The sequence below is a fragment of the Chelonus insularis genome, unplaced genomic scaffold (assembly GCF_013357705.1).
Source record: "Chelonus insularis isolate UGA/USDA-ARS -01 unplaced genomic scaffold, ASM1335770v1 contig_88_pilon, whole genome shotgun sequence".
NCBI lineage: Eukaryota > Metazoa > Arthropoda > Insecta > Hymenoptera > Braconidae > Chelonus > Chelonus insularis.
In genome coordinates, this window is record NW_023276776.1 from 2,411,659 (window position 1) to 2,434,982 (window position 23,324).

Sequence of the window (23,324 nt, forward strand, 5' to 3'; positions counted from 1 at the left end):
ATTTCATCAAATGTTATTTAAATCAAATTCCTTCACCACATCAAGAATCCCTGAAATATAAAAAATTTTTACCAACAATCATTTTAGGTTAGACATTTTTGGGTTTGATAATGTCTCGTATTGCAACAAAGGATGTCAAAAAATGTATCTCTGACCAAACTGAATGCATTTGGGCAAAGGGATTGTAAGCAGAAGGGTAGCAAGTCTACTTGGCATCCGATAGCAGTGAATGAGCATTGCTGACACGGTGGATGCGTGTCTCCCCTCTTTCACAAGATAATTATGTACACCATCAGTGATAGTAATAGGACAGTTGCTTGGTCAGCCTTTACTTAGGTCTTTAATGGGTGGCAGATCAGCAAGAATAGCTTTTCTCGAGTAATTGCTACTTTCTAATGTTCCACATCCAACCCTCCTAAGATAATATTCTTCAAAAATAAACTTGTCTTTTTATAATTAATCCTACCTGAAGAATAAGTGTGAGTAAATAAAAAATTTATCACATGATATTAAACAATAACTAAATTGAAATTAATTGAAAATGTACATCTATACTTTAGAAAACTAATATTGATAATAGGAAAATATTTCATTGTAGAAAATACTATGAAAAATGTTATTTTATTTATTTAGTTAACTCTTATTTCTGGTAAAAACTATAAATTCAATTATATGTATGAATTTTTAAAAATTTGATTATAACTTTCAGCTTTTACTAGACACTTTTATTAATTTGTTAAAATGAAATTTTTATACCTGAAAAATTGAGTTCATCTGTTATTAATAAACCTAAATAAAAAAACTTTATGAAGCAATTAATTGAAAATAAACATTTCAAATTTTCGAATATTCATTTAAATATCACCGACTATCATCAATTATTCTGAAGGGTCTTATTTCATATCCATCTATTATTTATCAAGAGAACTGGTAAGGTTCTTAGATGGTCAAAACCCACCATCAGCTAACAAATCAAGAGTCCAAGTAACAAGCTGGCAAGTAAGGAAGGTAACCACCACTTTGGTCAAGATGCAATCCCTAGGACCAAAGGCTTACCTCTTAACAGATTTCCCGGCTTTAATTCACTCCTGTCACTTCTTGCACATTAGATATGCTAGAGAATTTACCTCAACCATCAACCTAGGCAAAGTCAACTGGACCATCAGCTTTGGTAATGTAACAATTTTCTCATAGTTACAAAGTTGAAAGAAAGTATTCAGTAAATTATAAAAATTTCAAATAAAGATGAAAGATAAAGGAATATCATTAATTAGCATTCTTGGGGGATTCTACAAAGCTAGAGCAACTTCCTTAGCTTAGCTTGGAATGCTAATTAAATCATTATTAAAATAACTAACGAAAACACCTGGGAAACTGCTTGTTAACTATGCTAACATGAATGCAAAACAGTTTGGTTATCAAAGTACTGCAAGCAGAGAAAAAGAATGCAGAAAAAATAGAGATAAAATACATAAAATGCACTGCTATCTTGTACATTAATAATAAAAGTTGCGAGTATTGTTTAAACACTGGATATAACCTGAGTATTGGGATGGGTAGTCTGTACGTTTTGTCTTTGTGAATGGTCCTTATCTACTTGGTCCGTCACACCAGGTTTTGTCTCTACTGTCTGGCCACGACTGGTTGCGAATTGTTAAGGAGACAGGAAACCGGAAACGCCAACGTCTGGACAAGCGAGCAACAACTGTCTCCCTTTTCCCCCTTCATATTTTCTCATTTACCTTCAACCACTGAAAATCGAACGAAAAATATTTCGCGTGCTGCCCCTCGTACCGCTGTCACTTTATCTTATTTTCTCTTTTGCTCATTTTCTATCTCTCTTGGTATTGCTGAAGGGTCGAATGTCGAATGAATATTTTGGAGCCCCTCAGTAGACCTTTAGGAAGCTACTGACTACCTTAAATAAAGATAAACTCATATTTCTTAAAACAAACATTCAATGCCTGACATTTATTGATCTATACTACTTATTTAGATCTTTAGATAGATTTCTTTAGAATTTAGTGACTTCCGTTTTGTTTTATGTTCTCAGGATACTTGTTTAATGATAACCGGTGCTTCAATCACACACTACATCCCTCACTTGACCACGAGCTTCTCTCGGACGCCTCTGACTCGTTGTTCCGATGAAGGGTGCGATGTAAATCAGCTGAGTGGTCAGCCGCTTACGCTCACCGCACATTAACTCATCCTTTCTCTATCCTATTTCAGATGTTTCACTTTCTCTAAATAATTTAACTAATATTCCTTCATCCTTCTCACACTACTCAACCCAAGCTTATATTTATAGTAATCATATTTAAATAGTAATTATCTAACTATTTTGAAAACATTCGAAATTTTTTTTTTCTTTCATAGAAGTTGATGTTGTGATGGATTAAAATTCGTTATTAATATTACCAATGTTTTTTGGTTGTTACTAAACTGATAACCACAAAAAATATATTGAGTAATCGATGAAGTTGATATCAAACTGTGAGAGACACTTACAAATTAGCCAATCAAGTACTAATCCCCACTCTCATCTCCATCCTCTCGATTTCTACCCCAATCGAGCAACGTCCCACCCGCAAATACCTTAATCCGTCCATTAATCCGACGAGATAAAAGTTTCCCCAGTAGTCACAGTCCTTTTGTCATCAGACTGCCCGCATCACTGTACACGACTGCTACGAATCGTTGGACTCTGCTTCTGGCGTATCGATAACAATCACGTTCGTTCGACTAATTATCTTCCAAATAAGTCGAACGTAATTTTATCCAGACATTATCAGAAAATCTTCCGTTTTTATCGACTGAGAACTAGATCATAAAATTACACAATTTTAATATCTCATTAATGTTAATTTTATTTAAGATCTAATTACCCGAGTAAAAATAAATAGGCCCAAAAGAAGCCCAAAATGAAAAAAAAGCCCAATACAGGCCCGATTGAAGCCCAATCTTGACTTAGAGAAATTTTCAGTGCCCAAAACAAGCCCATTACAGGCCTAAATTTTGTAGGAGCCCAATTAAAGCCCAAAAATATTTTCTCGGCCTAAAACGCGCCCAATTCAAGCCCATTTTCTAAGATCATATTCGACAATGATGACAATAATAGTTTTAGGCTTCAATTAGGCGTGTTTTAGGCCTGCGAAATATTTTTGGGCTTCAATTGGGCGCGTTTTAGGCCTGCGAAATAGTTTTAGGCTTGATTTGGGCGCGTTATGGGCCTGAAAAATCATTTGGACTTGAATTGGGTCTTCTTTAGGCGCGCCCAAAAACTGATCATTTTTACTCGGGATAACAGTTATTTATTTAAATCAAATCATTTTTTATTTAAGAATAAAAATGAACAAGAAAATTGTAAAAATAAATGTGTCAATTTATTCATGTATTTTTGGTTTGGAGAAAAAAATTGATTAAAGTGAGTTCAAGCTACATTTAGCTTTAAAAAAGGTAATGGTTAAAAATGTCTCGCTTGGCAAAGAGAATACCAGGGTGTAGTTGAATTTATGCCTGACATCGTCGTGGACGCTCGTACGATTTTTTACTCCGACACAAACTGTGGGCACACGCGCCACACTGGACAAACAACAATAAATATATTTTGCGCCCGCATAGAATGGAAGGAGGAAATACAAGGGGATGGTTAAAGGGATCGAGGTAGTAGCGAACTTCCACGCGAGCACGTACGAGCATAGCTTAACGTAATCTGACTGCACACCACCCTATTTTAGACTATACCCTTGCTCTGAGGGGTAAAGCCACCCTAAACTGTACTCCCAATAGCTGGAGTATTGTCACCTAAAAATTCCTAGTCCATTACAATTTTTTTCTTTTGTCATATTTAAAATTTGCCATAAACATAAAATACAAACGAATTTTTATTTGATATTAACTTGAAAATACTGCAATAGTTATAGTCAATATTTAATTTGTCAATTTTTTTTTTTTGCAAAGAAAAAAATGCAAATAAATTTTTATTACTCTTAATAAAAATGTTTAAACATATATATATATATATATTCAGAGTGAAATATAAATTGCAATGTCACAAGTTAAAATGAAAATAAATTATTTGTAAAACCTTAACGATATCTTTTTCAAGTAATTTAGAATGCTAATAGCCGATTGTGTTAGAACGGGGTGGCAGGTAATGTGGCAAGTTTTTGTGCGGCTCACGTGTGGCTGGAAAGCTTAAAACATCCCTTAAATTACCTCCCCATTAGTAAAGACCCAAATGCCGAGCAAACGAGAATTCCAGTAGCCATATAGTTGTTATATCTCTTCCTCTAAATTCAAGCATTTAAGATTTATTTTATGCAAAATATTCATTTGTTTCTTTTCTTTGAAAATTACCTTAAAAAGATGTAATAAATATAATTAATGAGACCGAAAATAAAAATCATTCTTTTGAAAGAAAACAGTTAAGCAGATAACTCTTTCAAGATGGCAGAATGAAGAGATCTAGGTTGCCATTTCATTATAGAAGAATAGCAGAATTCATGACATTCCCGGTGGAAAATGTAAGGGGCGGAAACGAGCTCGTTATCGGTCTTATCTCCTTAATTTCTCGAAAGTAGAGCTTTAAAGTACGAGCGATTTGCAGAATTTAAACATTTCTCTCTCTCTCTCACCAGGATAAGGCTATGGATTAAGCTCACTTGAATTTGTATATGTATGTGTGTCTATTGCTCTTTCTCTCTCTCTCTCTTCAAAAACCACCCCCTTAAGAGCGCAGACTCCTCTTTTTCCTTTCTCCTTTTCCTGCAGGATAAAACAAAACATTGGACCCGAGTCTATTAATGCCCAGCTTAATGCGCTTACAGTTAATTAATGAACCGACCCCGGATGCCACGAGTGCTGATATAAAAAATAAAATGCTGATAAGCGAGCAAAAATAACCTTGAAGAGTACATCTTGAAATAATAATTATTCTCTGCTTTTTCATTCTGTCATACCGAGGTTCTTCGCTTCGTTTTAGAATTATTTTAAAAGATGATAGGATTCTGGAGGTGGTGCTTCTGTGGTCCAAGGGGCGGAGCTTTAGATACTGCACAGAGCCGGCGCTGCATCGTTTCTCAAATATATTTATCTCTAATATTATTTCTTCAAAAATCTTATTGATGATGAATTTCTTTCATTTTTAACTTGTCCAGACTTTTCAAATTAAATTACATTTTTTCTATGTGCAGATATACTGTTTTTTATTTCGTTGTCTAAGAAAAGTTAAGGTTATAGATAAGATTGAATAGAATGCTTGTGATTTTGTTCATTTCGTTTTCAATCAGTGTGTATTAGTTTTAGTTAACATTATAGAGTGTGAGATGAGGGGAGAGAAGGCAGTGGTGATGAGCTTTGCAAAGAAATAAACGCATCTCAAAGTCAAAATATTTTACATTCTTCTTTTTTAAAGCTATTTTTTTTATCACAAGATATTTTTTAATAAATTATCCTTGTATTTTGCATCCAATGGTTCTTCATTCCTCCATTTTTATAAAGAATATCACAATTAAATTGCAATTGTTTTCTTTTTCTTTAATCTCAGATACATCAAATGCTAATTAAAAAAGAGAAAAAAAATACTATTAAAAGAAGAAGAATCAATAACATGTCTTTGAACGATCCAACCGATACAACAGGGTTGAAACACTCTTGAGAGTAACACATAGAGAAGAAGGGCAAGCTATAAGAGGGTAGTATATCGGTTGGCCGGGATACAGTGGTTAGCGGTTGATGAACGTGCAGAGTAGCTAATCGAATTATCATTGCTTTGAAGATCAGGGCCCGTGGATGATCGGATCACGTGGCCGATGGACAAATTGCCAGCGATGCGAACCACTTCCGTGTAGTGCCCAGGCATGTCATTCTCTCCCGCTCTGATCCACACCCCTAACTCTCGTTATGGACTTCAACCCCCTTAACGTTGGACATGATCACGGACTGACAAGCATTCCACATCCCTCAATCGACGATTCAATTCGTTTAATGAATTTTTGTATTCAATATGTTACCGTTCATCTTATCGATATCATTCCAACTGATTAAATATTTTTAAAAAGCAAAATAAAATAATTTATCCATTTTTTTTTTAATTAAAATAAAATTATATAGATCACAGACTATTATTAAATGAGAAAAAAAATGATTTAGTTGAAGGTCAAGCATTGTAAATCCTGTGGCAAAAGCTTCTGCCACAGGAATTTGCGTGGCTAGATTCCTATGGTAACCCTCTAAGAGAAAATAACTGAATTGAATACTTTCAAAAACTATTCTTCCTACATATGAAAATTCAAATAGAATAAATATCTTTTTGTAATAAATATTTGTAGATAATATATAGATATGCATTTAGAGTTATTCTATTATGATGGTTTAATTCAAAGATCAAAGGGTTGGAGAATGTGTTTGCATGAAAGTTTTACCACAAGAAGATATTAACATTCTGGTAATATTGTCCAGAACAGACCTATTGAAACCGCAAGGAACTTTGTTCATATAGTTTAAGTTGACTGAGTTTCCAAATAAATTTTGTCTTTCAACTTTTTCTCATTTTCTAAACAATCTAGTGTGCTATTTTACTTTAACACAAATGTTATAAAAAAATGATAAAAAATCAGTCGATAATTTATCAATCAAGTGTCAGTCAATTGATGAGACAATAAATTTGGAAATGAACATCAGAGAAATGCTTTTTTTTTACTACTGAATAAATCCAAGTTGAACAGTTTTGAAAGTTTAATACATGAAGTTCTAATATTTCAGTAAAATGACAAATGTCTCTTTAATGGATGTATTTAGTAACAGAGTTAGAAACAGCCGTCGCCTGACTAACTGCACTTGTCGAAAACCAGGCATTTAAATGTCGAGTAGATAACGGTTGTCGCAAGGGCAAAACACAGTCTGAAGAGGGGGTCAAACTAATTCGATTCTAAACTCTGACCACACACCTCCGCTTGGACACAGATGGCACGAACCGCGGTTAAATTCTCAGGCCTCGTAACTCTAATTACTCATAGACAACCCGAGAACTCAGATCCGGCAGCTGCCGTTGAAACTTGATAAAAGCTACACTGATAGAAGAGATTTGTAATAATTAAAGAGATTTTTTAATTGCTAAAAAATCGTATATTAACTATTACACATTGCTTGTTATTGTACAAACAATATTTTTTAATAGTTGAAAAATTATTGTAATTATTAAAGCTGGGCTTTACTTTGGTTTCTCACCAGAAAATCCCAAGGAATTGGGAAATGACTGATTTATCAGCCAATTTGCAACTATATCCACTGATTTCAAGGCTTTTTATTATCATTAAATGAATAATTTTTTTGTACTCAAGGCTTCTTCACTGTGATGAAATATTTGTTTACAGTTAGAAAAAAAAATCATTTTGTAACCCCACAGTAAAAATATTTCTGTTCGATAGTAAATTTGGAGTTCTTGTAAGTAAACTTGTGACTTAAAAGGTGCCTTAGTAAAAGAATTACTTACAACAACCCAAAATTCACGTGGGCTTGTCATTTTTGCACTTACGTTTAATAAAAAAATTCTCTCCGTGTATTAAAAATCTCTTCTATCCGTGTATTTATGACAATTGCAGAGAAATGAAGGAATTTAATATTATACATCATTGCAAATTAATATTCACCGAATAATTCAACAGATTTAAGAGAAATCGTACATCAAAAAGCTATTGATTAAATTTCATGATTATTTCATTCCATTTCAAACATAGTCGTGAGATTGGCATAGTCAAATGTTAATTTTAGTGACACTTGAGTGAAATCAATTATTAAATTATCTCATTCTGCAGGTAAAATAACGAGATGACGATGGACGTGAGCAAGAGTGAACCCAACAAAAATGGAACTACTCCCCAAGAGTGTGCTGGATGTGGAAAACCAATTACAGAAAGGTTCTTTTTCTATTTATAACTCAACCATTTTTATTCATTACATCTAATGTAATATTATTAAATTCAATTTCATAATATTTAATATTTTTGTTAAGAATTTATTCTGATGATTAAACTTATTTTCAGATACCTTCTAAAAGCTCTGGATATGTTTTGGCATGAAGACTGCTTGAAGTGTGGTTGCTGTGATTGTAGACTAGGGGAAGTAGGATCAACTTTATATACAAAAGCAAACTTGATTCTTTGCAAGCGTGATTATCTCAGGTAAATTGGCAGTAATAAATTTCATTTAACTTTACATGTACGGGAAAACTCAATAAACTCAACATAAGACGCGATATCCTAAATCGAATTTTACAGATGAATTTCTTTTATTGAATAAATGCTCGAGTAGCAAATGTCATAGGGTGATTGGTATAAGAGAAGAAGCAGAGGGTGTTTAATACGGAAGAGAGCACTGGATAGAAGAGAGTAAATAAAGCGTGTTGAGATTACAGAATCCCGAGGGAAACACACAGGTGCCATTGTGAGAGTACAAACTATTGAAATTGTGGTCTTTATTAATGGCCCAATATTTGAGAAGAACATTTATGTGTTACTTTTCTACAAATTTATTAGCTCTATATCTTTTAATGAAACATTCAATCTTATTTTATTTCTTTTTACTTTCATTACTTTTATTAATACCGGAACCATTCATAGTAAACTATTTTTAGTTGTGATGAACTAAAGTAGTTTGGCATCCACAGATTGGTAATCAAAATAGTAATGATTTTTTTTAATTTTATAAAATCTACACTGAGATAAAAATTTTGTTAAATGAAAGAATTTTTTATTTTATCAATAAAAGGAACTTGGAGTATTCTTAAGGCTGGGCTTTACTAACCTCAAATCACCTCAAATTTTTCTCGTCAAACTGTGCATTTTTTATTAGTTTTTCTCATGTGAAAAATATTTAGGAATATTCAGAAAAGTGGCATACACATCGGAAAACAAAGATTTTTCGTACCAGTGTAATAATAATCGTAGAATAAATAACTTTTCAGTGAAGGGCTCATGACAAGTGCATCCGCCATGACACCTCAAAATTCACTGAACAGTTATTTATTCTACGATTATTATTAAACTTGTACTATAAATCTTTGTTTTCCGATGTGTATACCACTTTTCTACATATTCCTGAATATTTTTTACATGAAAAAAACAAATAAAAAATGCACAGTTTGACGAGAAAAATTTGAGGTGATTTGAGGTTAGTAAAGCCTAGCCTTAAGATAATATTTTATTCGATCCAATAATATTTTTATTAAAAACACATTTTGTCATTTGTTTTAATGTTATGACATGTATGAAAATCAATGACATATTATTCATTTGATTAAATAAAATGATTTTAATAAAATATTTATAATTTCGAAGAAATCATGAGTAGTAATGATTATTTATGAATGGAGTGCAATATAAGATATTTTTGAACTGTGAATCAACTGGACCAATTTTTTATAAATCATTAAAATCCAGTAAAATTGAACTAGGAGTCATAGGAGCTCATATATTTTTGTCAATGCTAAAATACCTTGAATAAATAGATGATTAATACTATTTTTTAATTTCAGACTTTTTGGCAACACTGGTTATTGTGCAGCATGCTCAAAAATAATTCCTGCTTTCGAGATGGTTATGAGAGCAAGAGCAAATGTCTATCATCTGGAGTGCTTTGCTTGTCAACAATGCAATCACAGGTAAAGCCGTAAAACATTTTAGCTATGAATTAAATTCAAACATTGTCAATGAGTTTCCTCAACTTCTATATATGATTTTATCTCAACTTGATGATAATTTAATTCATCCGCAGTCAAGGTGTTTAACGAACGATTGTTTCTGCTTGACTAAGACGTGAAGAAAGCTCGTGTGTTGCTTGAGAACGCGTGAATAGGTATAGAATTGTATAGAAAATAAAGGAAAGGGAGTGTTGAGGATCGTGATCTAAGGCACTTGAGATTTCCATCCCCTTTCTACAGCTGGCGTAGCAAGTATAATTGACGGACGGTGCGGAAGTGCTGCCGACAAAAGTCAGAGTTTCCCTAACTATGCCAGAGACGTGCGTAAGAGTTGAGGGGAATAAAGAGGAGTGAGATGGTAGAGAGAACTGTCGGTGGATGAACGAGCACGTCAGATGCAAATCATCCTTGCTAATTTCATGGAAAACATTCACTAGAGATTTGCAGAAGGCACAATAGAACTTGCGGAAAACCCAAGTTTATTTTACACGATGAATTAATTTTTCAAAGTTATTTAAAAATTTTATTTAATTCCAACATTTACATATTCTCATTAAATAAACTATTCAATGAATTTATGTCAATTTTAATTAATCAAATAAATACTCTCATCGAAGAATTTCCATCAATATCAACACAATTCGCAAAACATAACAGAATGTTGACATTTGCATACACACAATTGATCTCGACATTTAGTTGACCTTTTTTTTTTTGTTTCAAGTAAAAATAGTTACCAAGATTAATCTTGAGAAATAATTAAAAGCATTTTATAGTAAAACGTAAAAGGTCACAATGTAATGTGAAGCTAACGAAAACGTCGATGGAGAACATTTCTTTAACAAAATTGATTATTATCGCTAAGACGGACACGAGCCATTGGTCAGAGGTTATATAAGAGCCAAGTAGTGGTTGACCGTTGAGGTCGGCCACCGGGAAACGGATATGGCTGTTGAGTCACGCGATCACTTGCCGAGTCAAGCATAAAACACCTGAGTTGTTTAATCATACAGTTAAACCATTTCCAAGTGCAGAATACCATCATCTTCTTTTTTTATCCTTCACAAATACCTCAAGATTCACTTTTTTCCTTCTACATTCAAGTTATTTCTAATTATCTTCAATTATTTCTGATATTAAACCGTAATATAAGAAGAATAAAAAGATATAAATAAAGAGTGTCAACAATTTCTCAGTAAAGCGAGCACAATTCGAGTAAATTTCGCACTTGCGAGGAAACCTAGACTTAAGTCTTGCATTGAGGGTGGTGTCGGCCATTTTGCTTCCGGTGTCCTGAGGGCAACTTCCGGTCAACGTCACGCAGTTCTAGGGGCTATGCTAAATGTATGCAATAGCGTTTGCTTATGTGTGTATGTATACTCACTCGACTTGCCAACTCAGTTGAGCCTCTCGGAGATCGTCTTTCACGATTATATTCAAATTAAATGCGGACTCTGAGCAGTAATATACTGCCACCAATTTAACCCAGCAAGGTCCCAAAGGGGCGCTTGACACACAAATTTCTCTCTGTCTTTTTTTATTTTCTCACTCTTCCCCAGATCTTGTTTCATTTCTATTTATTCTTCAGTGATATTTTCAATCAAGTGAAATTTACCAAAAAAGAAACGTTCGAAATCAATGGGAAATAAATTTTTACCTCTTTAAAAATAAAATATCAATAAAAATAGATTTACAAAGATATGATATTTGATTCCCTACAGTATTTTCCTTCAATCCTTTATGAATTTTATCGTTAAATATTTCAGGAAATAAAAAAAATCCACAGATTAATGAAAATTTAGTGGATATTTAAATATTCAAGTTCTTGAAATATAAATAATTTTTCTATAGTATTCTTTACAAAGAGACAATCGAAAAGCAAAAATAGACAAAAAGACTAAACTACCGGTTTAACGTGACGGTATCGCGTTCAAGCGCCGCTGCATCCGAACACTGGGGCTTTGGCTGCATTTTCAATAGTGATAATCCAGTGGTAACAGTGAGACAGAAAGAGAAAGAGAGAGAGCCGAAGCCGCTTTGTCATCGGATAACCTAGAGTAGGCATTGCCGGCTCTGGTTGCGATAGACTGTTATGTTTCCCCTACCCCAATTCGCACGACCCCTCTGTTTCATCCGATACCGATGCCACGTAATAAGCGTTTCGTCGATTATAAATGAACGGCGTCGAGTTGCCAAGATCGTTCGATTTCCATAGGATTTCGACTCTGGACCTATCTCTGATACAGTCAATATCCTTAATCTTTCATGAATAATGTTCTGCAATGTTTATTGTGCGCAAAAATAATTCCTCTTTCATTTAAATCATTTGAAATATTGAAAATAAAAAATACGTTCAAACAATATTTAAATTAAATTGACAATTAAATGGATAAGAATCGTTAAATAAAGAAATAAAATGATTGGTTGTGCGTACAAGTCATTAACGCAAATTATTGTGAAACGAATGATGATCACAATCACGAACGATTACCAAAGTTAAATAGCCTTTTTAAGGGTAGTTTAGACAAGTACAAAACTGACAATGGCCTGACTCTAATAAAACTATGCAGTCGAATAAAACAGCGCGGTGTATGCAACTCTGGTAATTAGTGGTATGCATAAATCATCAGACACGTAAACGCGTGGGTGCGCATACACATGTATACAAAGAGGGTGTAACTAGTGTGCACCAAGCACCCATTACAGTCCCGACCCAACCAGACTATAATACCCCAAGTTAACGTTGCCACGTCGAGATTGGCGACATGAGGTCGTTGATTTATTTTTTTAAACTACTTACTGCAGTATTTTCACTCTTACTACCATGTTAACATCTCAAATTGTTGCTATTTACCATACAAAAAATACTTGGAATTATTTATTATGAAAGAAATCATTATGATATATTTTTAAAAAAATCTCACTTTTTGTATCTTTCATTTAAATGAGAGATTAATTTCTCGACATTGAGATATGTTTATCCTAGGTTTACTTAGCACTGTGCTAGAAGCTAACAATTTAATCTCTGTCCTTTGGAATAAAAATAAATATTCACTACCAGTAAAAAATTATCTACATACCAACAATAATAATTATTTATTTTTTAAATGACTTTTATCCATTAAAGGGGTGAGTGGAAAAAGAATTTAACTAACAATTTTTGAGTTTACATTTTTTTGGTAAATTTTGAATTCAAGAAGGATAGAAGTACATCTAGATGAGGAAAGATTGGTATAAGAAATAAAAACATTTAAGAAAATATTTTTAATTATCAAAGGAAGTTCTATTATTTTATTTATGTACTTTATAAAAGTTTTGCATAATAACTCAATACAACTTATAAAATAAAAACGCACAAGTTTAATTACCAATTGTAGGTAAAATATGAAATTTCAAGTTTGTGAATGAAATCCTTTTTACACTTACCCCTTCAATTAATTTTGAAATAAAAAAAAATATTGTTAACAAATAATTTTGTCAATTTTCGATAATGAAATAAATTATATTTGTCAATTAAAAAAGATTGGTTGTTAAAATACTTGATTAATTCAGATGATTTTAGTAAATTCATCAAAGCATGTTTTTAAATGAGATAAAATAATTGGTTAATTGAAAAATATTGACTGAAAAATCGAGAAGAGAATGGGTTACAAGTATGAGAGGCTCATATAGAAGAGAATGTTTTGCATTTTTAATATCAGTTTCATTAGAGAGAAATTTTAGTCAAGCTGACATAAAAATGAACACTCACACTCGGAATATATGAAATGCACACGACAGAATAATTAGCGAAACATCAAATTCCGTTAAACGTCCGGAATTAATCGGGCAAATACGAAATTAGCTGAGCGAGCACACGTTCAATAGTATACAACGGATGGGTGGCGATAAAATGATACCGAAATTGCGCGACGGAGCAAATATCGTTAGAAACTAATGTGATTTTCAACCTGACACTCATGAGTTCATGCTAGCCTGATCAAATTTACATAATTCAATTTTGTCGATCGAATTATTAGATATAATTTTTTATCAACTCTTCAAGACTTTAAATGACGGAATTTCATTGAAAATATATTGGGCAAGATAATTCTAGAGGTGACAAATTTGTTAGATTTAACATTTGATATTTATAGGAATACTCACATTGGAATTCGTGTAATTCGATAACAGTGATGCTTTCCTACCATTGCAAGTTGATACCTTTGTTGGCAAATAGATTTTATTGAATCCGTAACAACGAAACTGTAACAAAAGCAAAATTAAAAATAATTGTAATTTTTCTTTAGGGCAAAAAATTAATTAAAAGCATTTTTCATTCAACAAACTATCCATAAAACTTGATTCAATTAATTAATAACTCATTCAGAAATTTAACATGTATAATTTTACTCCATTTTTTATCAACCTTGTTATCAAAATAATGTGTACTTTTAGTAAAAAAAAAATAATCAATAAACGTAATATATTGTTTATATAAAACGATAAAATGTGTTACATGATATAAAAAAAAATTTTTAATACTCTTTTTTTTGGTAAATAAAATCGTTTATCAATTGAAATGAATGCGTTATCAAAAGCTATGGACAGATAACACCCGGATGTACGTGACGCGACACAAGAGTTAGCGATTATAAATCTTGCAACGCACTTGCACAATAGATCGGTATTTTATTATCGTTAATAACCAGTGGAAAATTATTTGATATTTACAAACACAACGTGAACTGTAAAATTATCAGGAATAAAAGGGTAATATAGATATATCAAGTAAAAATTGATCTCTCATACAAAAGTAAGTGTGTTATTAACAATATGAATGACAATTATTCATTATAAACAACAAAATTAATTTATATTTGGAGATTAGTTCCTATCATAATGATAGAAGGGGATAGAACATGTCGAGAACATGAAACTGTTGATGCCATGCTACAAACATTACGTGTCGTGGTATCTGTATCAGACAGTCTCAAGGTACATTAGAGAGACGAGTCAGAGATACAATATCTGCTGTCACATTTGACGTCACTTCATAGCACTTGCCATTTAATAGTTGGCATCATAATGGACTCAAGCATTTCCATTTCATTACTTGAGGAGAATTCTAAGACTTGAATAACTAGTTGGCAACTATTTGGGTTGGGTTACAAGCTGATGTTATCAACTCATCCACTACTCATTCTTATTTTTATTCTTCTCATAACCAAGCTCGTATGTTAAGAAAGTTTGCTCAACTGACTGAGTTCTACCGGCCCGTCCACTGCATCAATTTCAACTTTTCTCGTGTCCGCCCATTTTCTTCCACTTAACTTTTTGGCGATAAGACTGCAGAGAGGAAGGAAGAAACAAAAAAGTCTGTAGGTACGCGCCACGCGTGCAAAGTTGTTCTTTTCTTCGTTAGCTCTACCTTATTCTATACGACAGAAGAGGATTCTTCTAGAATTATGAGACTGAAGGTTGGACGATAACCCACTCGCATTATTCACCGAACAAAACCTTATAGAGACGTCAAGATAAAACGATATCGTTTTTATTTCTTCAAGAAACTTTTTACTTAGATCTTCAGTGCACTCAACAAACGATACTCTTGGATCAATAATAATTTCATAATATTTTTAAATAAAACAACAATACTTGGACAACATGACACTGATGTTGAAGACAGAATAAGAACAGAATGGATCCAATCATGGTAGGATCCATGGTATTTCTGTGTAATTGAAAAAAAATTAAAATTTCAGAATATTTACATGACATGATCTAATAAGACATTGATATTATAAAGAAAAAAGATTTTCTTTTCTACCCTTGTCAAGGTGTATGTTCTACTTTTGAGTTCATGATGTCTTAAATAAGTGGAATTGACCCTTCTCTTGTCGACTGAACATGATGCCGATCCTACCAAGTCCCAAGGGCGAAATGGCTCATTCCCGCGCACTTATCCAACGCGCCGTAGATAACCATAGATTAATGGGCCGCAAGCACAAGGAGGGAAATACGAGTGTAGCTGGAAGAGAGCCAGAGAGAATTGCAGCAAGGGAGAGAAGTGTGTCGTGTCTGATTTATCGTTTATTGAGAAATATGGCGATCTCTTTTGCTACCGGGCAAAGATTAACCCCCTTTAACCTTACATACAGACACTCAGGATTTACTTCTTGGATATAAGAGCTAGATCAGTTTGATTACGATAAATTTCTCTGTCTTATTAACTTCATCATAGCAGATTGATCATTTGTAGAAGAAATTCGATTTATGATGTGAAAAAAAATCTCAAGTTCTATTTATTCTCATGAAAAAAAAAAAGCCAATAAAAATGTCACATCATATTTCTCCCATTATTTATGTCATAATATAAATTCCAAGAGAAAGCTATAAGCATATGGTTATAATTTATATGAAGTACAAGTTAATCAAAGTTTCCTTGATATTTCTTATTGATACCATTCACTAGCAAAATCGAGAACTATTTGTTAGTAAGAAATAGAAGACTTAGAAAGGGTCTCAAGTAGGTTTAGACAGTCGAGACGAAGCTTAGACTTAATAATAAACTAGAGAAACGAGGTATCCCGGAAAGGATTAAACTGGGCTAAGCTTGCTCGCCACACTCGGGATATTTGGTTATCAAGTGCGTCCGGTCAGAGGAGACAGCCCCGGAAGTCAAACAAGCTGCCTCCAACTAGATAAGACTTACTTAAACTAGTCGTACCCTACGCTTGAAGAGTTAATAACAATGTTCAACTTCTTTATCTTCATCAATGCGTTCAAATTTTATTTATAGTTTAATAATTATCATAATAGAAGAAAATGTTCAAAGTTTTTGATAAATATCATGACTTAAATCTTCATCTAATCAATATATATATAAATTAATGTGTTTTTTTTTCTAATCAAAGTTCGAGTAAGGGTTTGAATAATCCTCGGACAAACTCTCAGCTAATCGGTTGCGAGAAGCCGGGGAAACTTCCCTAAGGAAACCTTGACAATGCCCGACGGTAAGGCAGCTAACTTGGCCAATGTATCTCACTCGAGAAAACTGAGTGGGAAAGGGTAAGAGTTTGAGGGTGGACTCTACAACTTATTAGAAGACCGGCTAATGATGGAAACTTGAGTACTAAGTCATACTTAATCCTCCGTTAGAAAGCAGCCAGAGTAGTTCCCAAGGCGATAATGTTCGAAGCTAAGTTCCAGCTTGCACTTCAATTTTTCTAAAATTGACTCCCAAGTGAATTGCGTATAATTTTTCTTTTAATTCTTTGCGAAATAAATTTATATAAAGTTCTAATAATATTTCAATAAATCTGTGGAATGTCAAAGTAATAAAGCTTTTTTTTTTACTTGATTAAAAGCTTCATAAGAAGTAAAGTACTCAATTTTCACGCAAATTTATGTTTTTCCGCGAGTCTTTATTGGACTAAGTCTTTTAAAAGAGTTAATGTGATTATACACTTGAAGGGAGCGAAAATACTCGACGCAGAAATATCGCAGTTTCATCCCCTTTAGGGTTCTTAGTCTCAACCCTTTCACAAGGACCAACTCTTGGCCGTCTAACGTCACTTAATTCTCCGCAGATCTTTGTCATTAATATTGCTTACTAACCAGCGAGCAATCTCTAAGATTATTGATGGTCATGAATTTAGAAGATATTAAATACGTTGAAGCAATCTGCATATTCAAATCAGAGAAATACATTTTTCATTATTAATCAAGCTTTAATACTTATCACATAAATTGTTCAGTTATCGTGAGCCAATTGAAACATGTTAGTTAAGATATTAAAACATTTTGATTTTTCTGAAACTAAAATACCATGTCAAGTCAATGGAGATATAATGTCAAGTGACGTTGCTTCTTGACATTTAGATAGCATCAAACGTCTGCAGAGTAAATCTGTCGCACTAAAGCAGACATAACGCACCCTTTACACAGTAGTCCAAGACATTTAGAAGCATTACAACGATGATTCCCCAACTATTTCGATCCAATCTACTCCAAGAGTTCAGTTTTGATCAAATTAGTGCCAAGCTTTCTCAATTCCTGACATTCTAAATTAGTTAGCAGTCGCCATTATTGACATCTTGGGCCACAAATTCATTCAGGAAACAATTTGACGGCAAAAATGATAAAGAAGTTGATTTACCTCTTTCCTAATTCATCCAGGCTGGTGGAAACAGTCGTGCAAACTCGTCTTTGCATGAATAACCAAAGCTATGTCTATAACCAACACTCTTCACAAAGTGTCTACGCTACCATGACTCCATTAACTTCACACTTAACATCGCGTTGGATGCCTTTGCAAGCTTCCTTCACTCCAACAGATCTGATTAGAGCCTTGAGTCTCTGTTAAACGCATTAGACTCAGCTACTGCACGACTGAAGATGCACAAGGACTTGATCCGATAGAAAAGGACAACGGATTTGTCTCTCAGCCTCTTAGTAGTCTTGATGCAAATTGACTAAGAGCGACGCCAACTACCGTGAGCATCCTCCTTCGGGAATTCTTGATCGAAGAGAAGTTTATTCAAACCCTCTCCCTTCATCTTCATCTCACTCCAATGTCATCTATGGTTTCTTGTTGTTTGCTAACAAATCTTGGGCGTTGCTCAATAAATAGTTGATTTCCGAGTCTGTAAATTAAAAAAAAAAACAATTATTTTTTGAACAAAATAATATTTCATTTGAGACTTCAATCTTTATTTACCATTTACCTTCGAATAAATTTCTTTTCATTTTTATTCTCAGCTTCACATTTTTATTGCAGCAACAAAAAATCATCAATTGAACTAATGCTTTCACCATTTAGTGGTTTTGTCATTCTTATCATGAAAACACGAGGCATATCGCTGAATGGGTAATCACTAGGGACATTATAGTGGAATCTGCAAGCACCGACGGCTTTTTATGACACGTGATTTGACGCTAGTATCGATTCCAATGCCACTAGGTACTTATCGTAGCACGTTATGATGCCACATTGCTTTTTATAGATATCGATGGCACTACATTGCTTTCAAATCTCTGGTAAAAATTAAAAGAAAAAAAAAAATGAATACATAACTTGGATATAATATCTGTAGATTATGCGTATTTCAAATGTATAACTAGTAACTTTTATTTAACGACATGAATTTATTTTTTTATAACTCGAAAAATTTCAGTACTTCAACATAGTGGGATGAAATAAAACAAAATCACGTCTGCATTTACATAAGCACAGGAATAAACCACTCGACAGGAATTTTGACGTAAAAATCCCAACGAGATGAGTACGCGCATTCTGAATACACAATAGAAAAAAATATTCTTAGTATAAATTTTAATATTCATATTTTAGAATATTTTTTTTCTAAAAGAATCATTGAATAGCTTGTTAACAATTGGACTAAATACTTAGTAATAAATTATTATTTCCTTTAAATGCAAATGTTAATATTCTTTTCAAAAATCAGCTTATGATAAATAGATTCAAATAAAAATTCAAAGTAATAAAAATTTTTCTTGAATAAAACAAAACTTTGACATATTGATACTAGCTTAATAAAAATTCGACTGTTTATAAAGATAAATGACATCCTATATAAATATGATGATGAGCAATGACAAGAGAATATTTACAAGACGAGAGACTGATATTCTAGAGACTCATGACGAATTTCAAACAATCTTAGAGCGATTTTTGAAGGCCACCCTCTCAAGGAAAAAATCCCCCGGTAAGATCGGCTTTTAAAACCAGCAATAAAAAGAAAACGTGAATACTTGAACTTTTTTAAAGCCCGGCGACAGTTGGTGCGATACGTACGATTTTAGCCCTTGGGTTATTGCTTATGTTTCAACATAATAACGCAAGCTAGACACGTTTCCTTACCGAATCCTGATGAATTCACGTGACTTGATCATACTGTTTGATTTCAAATAAAACTCTTCAAAAAATCCTGACGATTGGCGAAATCGAGGAAATGGAGAAACAAGATGCGAATCGACTGGAAATTTGCATTTAAAACGCTTGAGTATCTTGCGGAAACTAGAGACAGGAAGGGATTTTATTCGTTGTGTATATGTATATTTTTTCTTTTGGCTTCATTTTCCCGCAATTTCCTTGACGAAGCGGAACGGAAAACGGCCTTAAACGGAGTTAGCACGGTGCTTTACTGTCTCACCTATTTTTAGGGAGAAGAAAATTATCGGTTGATGAAACAAACGTAGAGATGAACTTACTTGATTTTTAAGTCTTCTTCCATCAAATTAACTTCCAAAGTGTTCCTAAATAACAAAAATAATTTTAATTATTATTATGTTTATTTAAATCTAATTAAAAAATAATATACTTACAGGTTCTGCGTTGGAGATAGATTTTATTTATGTGAAAATAAAATTCTTTGTGAATATGATTATGAAGAAAGGCTTGTATTTGCAAACATGGCGTTACATCCACCGCCAACAGCAACATTGGCACACATCAAGCGTCAGGTTACACACCTGCAGCCTCAGGTAAATATAAAAAGCTCCTTAAAAGCTTCAGTAGCTGTCTACTCTTTCAATAAATCGTCCATGTATAACCCTGTAGCTTGTGACAACAACCTCCGGGCGAAGCATACGATGTTGTATAGACGTGAGAACCTTTGAAGCTTAGGGTTAAAATGACCTGACCCTCTTGACAACAAAGGACTAGCCTGAGGAGAAAATCGTGTGCCTTTAAGCTTCATCTCCACATCTTATAGGATATCGCGTGTCCTTATTAATTAAGACGAGCTAAGCTTGCATGCCACAGCATCATCTTGCACCTCAGACATCCCTTGATCTAGTTACTTGAAGAAAAATCTTAATCTTTGAGAGCATGATTGAATTCTCAAAGATAACCTGATCGTAAATCCTTTGTAATTGAACTGGATAATATAAAGATGACACAATCTATAACAAATAAATTATTATTTTATGTTGACTGACCAAAGCTTCACTTATTCTACTTAACAATATCACTATTTCCAGTCTCACATAATTTCCTTCATTATTTTTTCCGTCGTAAAATACAATTAGTTGAGATTAAAATGCACAATTTCTAACTACATAAAACATTCTGATAATCTTTGAAGGTAGAATCTTATTAATATGACTGTTATATTATAGTGAGGCATTAATTTAGAAGAAAATAAATCTTGTGTAGTAACTGAAGTAAAAATTAATCACTACACTTAGATTATAATTAAGTAAATAGACGAAAGACATGTAATATTAAATCTTTTTAATCAGATACAGATCATTGGAAATAAATGAAAATACCAAGTAATAAATAGCTATAATTTTGGTAAAATCAGTGAATTATTAAAACTAGTTAATCGTAAAATAAATTTTATGACGTGTAAAAAAATGATTAAATTATTTTGAAGGTATAAGAGAAAAGTAAGTCGATGAGAGATGCGTGATCTCTAACCATAGAAGCGATACTGCTGGTGGATTTCCCTAAGGGAGGGCGAGTGTGTAATGGGAAGGGTAGTTTCACACGAATTGCATATATATATATAGCCACGCATAGAATAACGAGCTTGATGATATCGCTGTTAGTAACGTGTACTACTTATAATATGCAAATGTTGATTTCCCACCCTCCAACCTGTTTATTTTAGCCCCTTGCCATTAAACAAACTTAACGTCATTTTATATGGTTAGTTCATGTTGAGATATTCGAAGAAGCTTTAATTAATGTAATTTTTATTATTTTCAAAGAAATAAAATAAAAAAAAAAGAATGACGGGATTGTTTACCTAAATTGATGTTTTCGAGTATGAAAGGGGGATGTTATAAATGACTCGTGTATAACGACGTAGAAAATAAGCCGTTAGATGTTGGGAGGGGAGGACGTGTCAACGGTTAATACCAATATAATCGGGGGGTAGCATGCTAATGTCGTCGAAGCATCTATTACCCTTAAGCCCTGACGGATCCCACTCGACGTCTCTCGCGATACTATAGGGGTGGCACTTGAATAAGAGCGTCATGACCATTCAAAGGTGTCCGACTGTACGATCATACCTTCGATTCTCCTTTATATTCATTAAGCTTCCACTCTATCAATTATATTTTCATCTCTCAAGATGACAACATCATTTTTACTCTGAATCAAAAGACGTCCTTTTGACTTCTTTTTTTCTTTTGTTAAATATGAGTTTGGCAAGAAAATAGTGAAACACTTTTACAATCTAAAAATACTGGGATATAAAATATTATGATTTTACTGCAATGTCTCTGCTCTCATGGTGGACACAAGTCATTGATGGACATGGAGACTGCATTGGAGATTAGAGTTTGGAGATAATTAAATAAATATTAGAATTGAAAATTGTTTTATGTATTTCAATATTTTCTTGCCAACCTAATAAATGAAAACCTAATTAATTAACATCAACCTAATTAACGTAATAAATGAAAAAATATTTGAATAGAAAAAAAAAAGGAAGCTTGTTTCTAGAGAAAAAGAAAATGAAAAAGATTGGAGGTGGGAATTAGCGTTCGTAACAAAATGCAAAGTGCCAAGTAGTACGATCTTGATAACGGAATCAACGAGAGACGTTAAGGTTCTTAAAAACCACCAAGTGGCAGACGTTCTGGTTCGAGACTTGTGAGAGGGGGGTAGGGAGACTCTCATCTCAGGGTGACGATGCTTCCTTAAGCCGGACTTGGCAAGGGAAAAGGAAGAGAAGTGGATGAAGAGTACTTGAGGGTGGTAAAGTTGAGAGGGGTAGTTTTTCTGATTGCTTGTGAACAGACAGCTGTCCCAATGTTTCAGAAGGTAATCACGTAACTTTATTTAAGAGACAAATAAATAGATCTAGTGGTATATAAATAAAAAACAAAACGGTAAGAAATTTATTATTTGAGATAATAAAATGGGAAAAATTATAAAAATCTTGTATTGGATTTTGAAAAATAATTGGACAAGATTTTTATTTTGATCTAATGTCACCCTTGAGAGTCACATTGGAGGGTAAGTTAGTAAGAGGGTGAGTTAAGGCTCGAAACGATTATCTGAGTTTTAAAACAAACTCTCAAGTGTCTGCAAAGTCCTTTACGGATCTTTAAGGGGTGGGGATTGAAATACTAAGGGTTGGTGACGGGACGAGATAATATGCTAATGTTCAGAAGCAGCTACATGGAAATTTAAGAGGATCAATGCTCGTGAGTCGAATTACTCCTTGAATGAGTATCTACACAACTATGATTATTATAGAAACAGTTATGGGACCAATTCTGTTAATTATTTATTCAAGAGATTAATAATACTCTATTTATAATTGACAAATCAATTTTCTTCAGATCAATCCACATTCTCTAAAAGCAATAATGCTGAAACTCATTCAACTTTAGTTAAAAAAATATATATATTAACCAATATTTTATTTAGGCAAATATTTAATAATTATTAATGTTGTATTAATTAATTATTTAATGACTAAACATTTATATGTATTATTCAGGAAATTTGCTCATCAATTATTAATGTATTTTGAACTTTAACTAAGTTAAATTAAACAGTATTCTATGAATATATTAAATTATATTATTATTAGTTTCATCCATTTATTCTCATAAAGAATTAAATAAAAATAGAAAGACATGTTTCGGTTAT

General features: G+C 33.0%; 1 protein-coding gene and 1 long non-coding RNA gene across 2 annotated transcripts in view; one reads left to right on the forward strand and one right to left on the reverse strand.

Moving 5' to 3' along the window:
- The window catches only part of LOC118071989 (LIM domain only protein 3-like), a 47,664-nt gene that overhangs the window by 20,864 nt on the left and 3,476 nt on the right, over positions 1-23,324 (forward strand). The window contains exons 2-5 of the mRNA XM_035091523.1: positions 7,821-7,922; positions 8,049-8,186; positions 9,539-9,664; positions 20,035-20,191. Of these exons, the coding sequence (XP_034947414.1) occupies positions 7,834-7,922; positions 8,049-8,186; positions 9,539-9,664; positions 20,035-20,191 (510 nt within the window). The 5' untranslated portion in view covers positions 7,821-7,833. The remainder of the gene's footprint in view (positions 1-7,820; positions 7,923-8,048; positions 8,187-9,538; positions 9,665-20,034; positions 20,192-23,324) is intronic.
- LOC118071990 (uncharacterized) lies at positions 18,261-20,228 on the reverse strand. The gene is made up of 3 exons (XR_004690961.1): positions 20,033-20,228; positions 19,919-19,963; positions 18,261-18,330 (listed from the first exon to the last, which is right to left on the reverse strand). It is a non-coding gene; the product is annotated as an uncharacterized lncRNA (long non-coding RNA).